This window comes from Mizuhopecten yessoensis, unplaced genomic scaffold (assembly GCF_002113885.1).
Source record: "Mizuhopecten yessoensis strain PY_sf001 unplaced genomic scaffold, ASM211388v2 hete_36190344, whole genome shotgun sequence".
Lineage (NCBI taxonomy): Eukaryota > Metazoa > Mollusca > Bivalvia > Pectinida > Pectinidae > Mizuhopecten > Mizuhopecten yessoensis.
This window is the reverse complement of record NW_018485760.1, coordinates 1-8,519: the sequence shown is the minus strand read 5'-3', so window position 1 is coordinate 8,519 and position 8,519 is coordinate 1. Positions and strand designations below refer to the sequence as shown.

Here is an 8,519-nt window from a genome sequence, read left to right as displayed (position 1 = left end):
AACCTTTTTAACAGTTGAAAAATCAGGTTTTAGATCAATGATATTTGTACATTTGTACTGTTTTTATTAATTTTGTTTTTATTGTTGATCTTGTTTGATGACTTACGTAGTTAGCTATTCGTAACACCTCCTTGAGTTCGTCTGACATGCCGTGATGTTCTACAGCCATGAAGACGGTGTTGAGAACAATACAGACTGTAATGAACAGGTCAAACAAGGGGTCCGATGCAAAAACCATGACACCATTCTGGACATAGAGCCAATAGGTGTAGATGCTTGTCCCTGCACAGCAGGGGCAGTTCCGGTCTATCAGCTGACCCTTCCCTCGGGCTGGTTTATAGCCGTCACCCGTAGCTGTAAAACAATATGTCTTACCAATAAGCTCACTGAACATTTTATTTCGAACAAACATCTCCCTTTTTAAGGAATACAAGTTATCGAAATGTGAAAATAACATTTTTTTTATAGATAATTGGCAACTTCCATCTTTGACAGTTGTAGGATATATTTGAATGTGAAAAATTCTGGAATATTTCTGTTTAGATGCTTAGTATGGGTGAATTCCATCAGGTTGGCACTTTTGATGAATGGGTGTACATGGAACAAACTTACAGTCCCTTGATTCACAGGCAGCTATACAATCTACCAACCATATGAGCAATTATTTTGGTCAAGAATTATAACCAGCAGTTAATTGATTTTATGCAAATATTAAATGAACAAACACCAAAATGTCTACACATACCCAAGATGATCTCTGGTCCAACTTTCTTCTTTTTCACTGGATATTCACCAGCTTTTTCAAGGTGAATCGCAGAGGAAGAGATCTACGTAAATAAATCAATTAAGTTTCATGACTTTATTGCCATCAGAAAATTCATAAATTTCACTCTGACTAATTATGAGGCAGCCATTTCAACTAAGTTATAATAAACTGAAAATGAAAACAGGTTTCCTGTGACAAAGAAAGTATGTACAAGGTGTATGCGCCTAGACATAGCAAGGAACAGAGTTAATTATAACGCGAATAAAAAAATGAAAAAAAATGATTGAAATAAACTGAACAGAAACAGAATGTTCATGGTTTCATGAAACAAAACTTATAATAGAAAGAAAATATTATCGCTGATTATCTGTCATAAGATAATTTACAAATTTTAAGAAGAAATACTTGTTAAAGCTGGGTTTTTTTCTTTATAATTCTATCATTTATCTATCTTGAGTTATTATAATTAGATAAAATGATAAACAATGGTCAGTCAATGCCATGGAACCTGCATTTAAAACCTTTTTTTTACCACCAGGTAAATAACACTTTAAAATAGCAAAATCAGAATTCCCATTTTTTGACTATATATGAATAAAATAATTATAAAACAGTGGAATCAAAAAAAAAGGAAAATAATATAAGCAGTCAAAACTCGTCACAAATATCTATTAAATAACTGTCTGACATACACCTGTTATATTGCCACATATCTGGTCATATTTACATAAAGGATCGTTGAAAGCAATAGAGAGAGAGAGAGATGATTGTCGGAGCACTATCAGTCGCCTAGTGACATCATAACACAGTCGGTATTGTTACTATTGTTATAAGTATACATCTATAAAATTAGCATTATGGAAGCCTGTAGATTTCTATAATACCTGCACCACCAACGCCAGAAACATTTCGTGCATTCTCTTCTCACATAATATTTCTGAACAATAAAACTGATCATCAAAAGTTAAATGTTTGTGATTCTAAACACATAATGTAGCTGCATATTTCTTCTGATTACTATTCAATGGGTTGCCCTTATAGTCATATAAATTCCACAGTGATATTTTGAAACTGTTTTTATTGTTGAAAAAATTGAAACTTTATGCAGAAATGACAATGTGATCTCCATCATGTATACATATCAATGTAGATCTATTGATAAGTTGAATGGTTTGTTTAGTAAGTCCTTTTTAGTGATAGTTTAACTCTCATAAAACCCCACTAAAATCTTAATAATTTCTCAGATATAATTTATATTTACCGTATATTCATATAAGCCTTATGCTAGTCATGGTTCTTCTGTTTTGGCATCAATGCATTGAAAAGTGCTTCATATTAAATATCGGTCAAAATTACCTTGTGATAAATATTTCACTCAATGTCTACAAGTGATGGATTTAGTTTTGACATATAATTTGACACAATGACAGAGGTGATATATAATTTGTATTGTGAATATTACACATGTGGCATTGACAACACAAAAAATCCACTCTCGTTGAGGCTGTACAAAGATCAGGCTGTGTCAAAAAAAAAAATGAAAAAAAAATTAAAGTGCAAACAACATTGAGAATTTCCTGAATAAGTTATTATTGTCTTTATAAATTTTAGATAAAAAAATATACTATTAGATAGATTGAAAAAATGGTAAAAGATTTTTTATAAAACAAATTACAATTTTTAAATTAATTTTGGCTTATTAATTAAACTATTGGCTTTTTAATCCAAATCTATCCCCTTCTTCAAACTCAATAATAAATTTCATGTATGAAATATATACCTTTGGAACAGTTCATTTAATCACCAAATTTATACATAGCATTCTTATATTTAAGACAGTCAATACTTTTCAGCTTTTACACGTTTAATTTATCATTATTCAAAAACAGTTACAATTAAACTTCCTACATTATTTGAAAGAAAACAAATTAGCAATTATTTTTTATATTTTTTTTATATTCTTCAACTCTAAAAGAATACATCTAGTATGTAGCATAGTATTTTTTTCTGATTCTCTATTTTGAAAGTCTTTTTTTACATGTGAAATACACAGGTGCTTGGTCGTCAGGGTCAGTGAGACAGCGGGCTGTGCTTGGTGACCTTTCATCGTGCACATTTTACTTACTTTGTAATGACGTTTGACTGACAGATAACCCTGTAATATATAACCATGTGTTAAGGATATATGCTACCCTACACATTGTATCTTAGTGTCAGTTATCTCCCTTTAACTATTCCCATTATATAATAATTGAGAGCTACCTTTGTGTCATCAATACATGTATTCATTGCTTAAACTGTTTTAAATTTGTCATCAAAATAAATAATTAAGTCCAATTTAACCTAAAATAGACAGGAGAAACTCTTTTGCAAAAGAGGAGCATGTCAACATAAGGTAGCATATGTTCTTTAAACTCAAATTTGTCATATTCTCTCTATATGTCTACTGACCAACGTGATAACCACGTCAACTGGAATCAGTGAAAAGTTTCTGTGACATCAACCACAATATACATGTATGTGCAATCTATATATGTACAGTCTACATATAGATTAACCATTTATAGAAAAAAAGATATTGTAAATACACAAAGCTTCAGTCAGAAAGTTATTCTGTAAATAACCCCAGAAATAGTTTCTGACAAAAATGCCAGTGCCGTTACATTTTTTAGTGATTTGTAAAATATAATACAAAAAACATGTATATCAATTCTGAAAATGAAAAGGCAATTTCCTTCCATATGTTTGTAACATTAAGGAAAGATTACATGACATATCCAGTCCAGATTATCATCATTAATTGTGTTAGAATTGACACTCAAATCTCAAATAACATAAACCATGGGTAAATATAAACACAAGTCACCAACACAATTCATCAACTTAATTCAAGTCTGTATGATTTAGGGTTAAACACTTCTTTTTTCATTTTTGAATGGTATAAGACATTTCTCAATTTCCATGTAATGAAGGCTTTAGCAGACTTGGATCAAGCATCTAATGTGATAGATGAAGGGTAAACCAACAAACTAGAATACAATGATAAACAGAATGACAATATCAGGCTGATCTCATGTCAAAGTTCATGTTTTCATTTTATTCATCAAAATACCATATTAAACCTTTGATAAGTAAGGAGACCTGTTCAACAGGAATAGGATACTGTGATAAATGTGCTGAATTTTGTTTATGGCACTTACTTTGGAAAGTATTTTTCAAGATACATGTATAACACTTGTGTAAAAAATAAGTTCTAAAAGTGATGGGATTTTCAATGAGAAAGGGCTTATCACAGGTAAAATATGGTTAGGTCGCGGAATTAAATTTTTCATATAAGTCTGCAATTAGGAGCATACCCCTTTACCTGCAAATGAGACAAATGTTCCTCTTGTTCTAGCACTATTCTCAAATTGCATAAAATGCACCAAAAGCTTTTTAATTTTTTTAGAAACAAATTATATTTCTCTCTTTTAATTTTCATTGCTGCTGATACTCTTTGACTGAAACCACACATTCTTCAGATGAATCAATAAAGAAAATACTCATTTAATTTACAGAAAGAAAACTGACAATTACCAATCAGTCAGAAAAGAAAGGATATTATCATGCATGTCTATCAATTTTCATATCTATTTGTTCATTAAGAACTTTAAAAAAAAATTAAATGAGAGAAACCTTAAACATTAGGAAACAAACATTTTCATGCAAACAAGAGAAAGCTGGTGGTACCAAGTGTCAGGAGAGGCCGATGGTAGGTGTTGGGTTAGGTTAGAAGACAACCTCAGACGGAATCCTGTACAGAGTTCGCAGGTAGATTTAGGAAGAAAGCGGTGAATCCATCTCTGTGGTGAGGTAAGAGTTATCTCCCCTCTCCACGTGAGAACTACTACATGTGTTGAGTATATATATATAAATTATATATTTATATATGCGGTAAAATTTAGTGCACAAACTTACATTGTCAGTGCTTTGCTGTTTGATCAAATTCTGTCTTTTTGCGTTGGAGGGTAGAACCGGCAATTCCCCAAGGAGACCATGATTGAGAGAACCGGTACCCGAATCAGCGGTTTTATTGGCAATACTGTCCCAGCTGGTTGTGTCTCCATCTTTCTCCTTACTGCCTCCAGATTGTGAACTCTGTACAGAATATCCGCTGTCCTTGCTTGGCATTTTCACCATAGGCTTCCTCCCTTTGCCATATTTTACCAGGTTTTGGCCGTTGACTGTTTTCTCCGATTCCCCTTCTCCTTCAGGAACCTTCCCATTGGATTGTTTGTTGTCCGGATCCTTTCCTTTTGTTTCTCCAAGGTCAGATTTCTCTTTCCCACCTGGCTTCCATTTGGCTGCAGCTTTCGTTGCATTAGCTAGTTCCTTGAGTGGGTCTTTATCCTTTGCCCTTTGCTTTTGTGCCTCATTTTCCTGCAATTCAAAATGCAATATCATGATATATTGGTACGATAAGAAGAAAATGATCTAGACAAAAGTCATCACTTAAAAAATCATTTATATAAGTTCAAATTATGTTGATCTGGAGATTATATCATAATTATACATTTGGCATTGCATATTTTATTGTTTATACTGACCTATAGATACACGTATAAAGATTAATACCTTACCTAAATTAAACAACATCTGATGAATACCTGCATTCATAATTTATATAGAACAAATAATGTAGAGTATGGTTTTACATACAAATACAGAAACTGTGATGTTTTAATATGTGATACTAAATATTGTAATAATGTGAATCTACTCAATACAAAGAAGTATACATGGTAACAGAAAGGAGTTTACGAAGACATGCAAGATGGGGGAAATCAATATATAAATATATATATATTTATAAATTTACAGTAAGCATGAATATACGGATGTAAACATGAAATCTTTGTATTGAGGAAAAGTTTATGAAGACATGCAAACTGCAAAAAATAATAATAAAATTATGAATACCGTAAATGAACTTAATAAAATCATGAAAATAGGATCGCAAAAATGACAAGTGGCCCAAGGACCTTACTGGTCACCTGAGTTGTGATATAGTTGAAAAGTGTTATTTCTCTTTATGATCTGTAGAAAACTTCACCCTTGAAGGAAAGAGAAACAATTGACCTGAGAGAATCAAATTCACAATTTTGATAAACACCTTTGGTCGGTAAGTCACAGTACAAAATGTGAACGATTTATGGAGGTGTGACGCAAGACGACAGACAAAAGGCGATAAGAATAGGTCAAATAGGACTGTCTTAGGTGACTTACAAACAGTAGGTTAAAAGTACAAAACGTAATATGGAGTCTAAAGATGACTTAAATATATATATGAAAATTTCCAGATTTAAAGTCTGATTTCAATCTACATGGTTTACAATATCTAGTTTTAAAGTCAATACTGGTTGAGGTTTATATACAATATCTAGATTTAAAGTCGATACTGGTTCAGGTTTTATGTACAATATCTAGATTTAAAGTCAATACTGGTTGAGGTTTATGTACAATATCTAGATTTAAAGTCAATACTGGTTCAGGATTTATGTACAATATCTTGATTTAAAGTCAATACTGGTTGAGGTTTATATACAATATCTAGTTTTAAAGTCAATACTGGTTCAGGATTTATGTACAATATCTAGATTTACATACAAGGTCAAAAATAAAGTGTTGCTGGTTTGCCCTTGACCTAACGTTAACTCACTCTGTTTCCTATACTCAAACAATTTTCTTTTTCTTTTAATTTTTGACTTATTCCTTTGTTATGCAAAAGTCTTAATTCTTAACTTTACATTATTGCATGGCAGGAAATGAAAACTTCTTCCAAAATGTATCTTACTTAAACTACTCATAAAATTGTCATAGAGGTAGTCAAGTGAAAACAAACAACATTTCAAACATGACCCTATATTGGAGAATTAATAAAACACATACACAGGGAGAGGCCCGGGTTACATAAAATGCTGTCAAATGGAGGTCAACACATGCAAACAATGATATCTTTAGACATTGTTTTAGTTTTTCTATCATTTTTGCTATAACCATAACCTTGTTAAAGCATATTATATTGATTTAAATACAGTGCTGTCGTTGTTTTAAATATGGTAAAATCCTAAAATAGTACTTTTAGCAGGTTATAAATTCTACTGTAGCAATGAAGTTAAAAGTAGCCTCTAACATTATCATTGTTTGACATTTCCAAACTTTTAACATGATTTCCAATTACAACTGGAAGTGTTGGCAGAAAACATGTCATAGCTAGACACTCTACAATGAGAACTAGAAGTCTATATTGTAACCATGCACTGTCTTCAGCTTCACCGATTCAACCCTTCACCAATGTCATCTCTGCTTATATAGTCAGATCTTGACATAAAAACAAATTCAGTGTACATATATCATGAAAAACCTAGACAGGTCTTAATATTCTATAATTAAGAAAATTGGTTTGCACAATTTTGTAAAAAAATAAATAACGTTTACATAAACAACTGAAGATAGTGATGCAATTATGTTTTGACTTCCATAGCTCTCTTGTTACAATGTATTTTATAGTATAAGAAATGCTTGAGGAAGACCTATTGAACACACTATCAGAGAATGGCGTTCATTTTAACAGACTGATTAGGATTTCAAATTCTTTTAAAATGAGAGATTCTTTTTACACTCAATGCTGCTTTCAATTTGACCAATGAAAACAATTTTGATCATCTTCCTAAACATCACATTTTCTTTCCAGAATTCCAACATCCTAAGATATATGTAGAATGTTATGAGGTTTTTCCCATTGATGCTCTGGTCTATTAAAATGAACGCCGTTGATAGTCAGTCTGTAAGAGAGAGTCACGACAGGAGGACTCTACTCACCATCATACGTACTGATCTACCCCAAACTCTCTGTGAAATAATCATCAGCTACAGTCAGTCCTCTCACAGTAAGGATCTATTTTCTGTTTTAGCCCCATTACATGGATCAATAACTAATAGCAGAGTTTCCAGTCAGCCGTTACCAGAGTTTGTTTTATGGTTAGTTTCTAACTACACACTCAAGGCTAATAAACATAATTTATCAACATCTAAACATTTTCAATTTTTCCTAGAAGTTTTGCAGATGAATTTCCTTGAATTAGACCCATGGGCTATACATTGTATTTCATGTCAGTAAAATTCACAACAAATAATATCAACATTCCAATGTGAATAAAACGACTACTAGTAGATCTAGACAGTTCAACAATGAGCTAACATCTGCATGTATATACACTTTGACATAAAATGAATGTTAGCTGACCGAATTTTCATGTGACTTCAACTAAAGTGCAAAAACAGCAGCCATTTCAAAAAGTGATTTCACAAAAGAACAAGCTACCACTTGCAGACACTATGATATTGAGGCTATAAACTGATGTGACGGGTATTTTCAGGAGAACAATACTATACCGCCTCAGTGGAGTCTGCCTCTTCTTCGTACGCCATGGCCACCACAGCCAACATGAGGTTGATTAGGTAGAAGGATCCAAAGAAGACAACAACCACGAAGAATGCCACATGGAACGGCCCAGAAGCTCGTATAACCTGTACGTACAAACACAATGAAGGTCAAGGTCTTTACGGATTTCATTGAAGGGTACTGTATCATTGTGGAATTTAATAGTGACTTGGGAAAAATGACACATAACATTCTTATGGGGAAATAAAGCGTCTTTTTAACAAATTTGTAGATGTATTTAACATTTAACGAATATTTAAATCTTATTTT

General features: G+C 32.2%; 1 protein-coding gene across 1 annotated transcript; it reads right to left on the bottom strand.

Annotated features, from left to right (window-relative positions):
• Positions 1–106: 106 nt before the first annotated feature.
• Positions 107–8,335, bottom strand: LOC110444935 (sodium channel protein type 4 subunit alpha A-like; the record flags this gene model as incomplete). Its single annotated transcript, XM_021489284.1, has 6 exons — positions 107–354; positions 746–827; positions 2,892–2,921; positions 4,724–5,185; positions 7,628–7,657; positions 8,201–8,335. Coding segments are annotated over 6 exons (987 nt in total), but the record flags the coding sequence as incomplete, so codon positions are not given.
• Between the last annotated feature and the right edge of the window lie 184 nt (positions 8,336–8,519).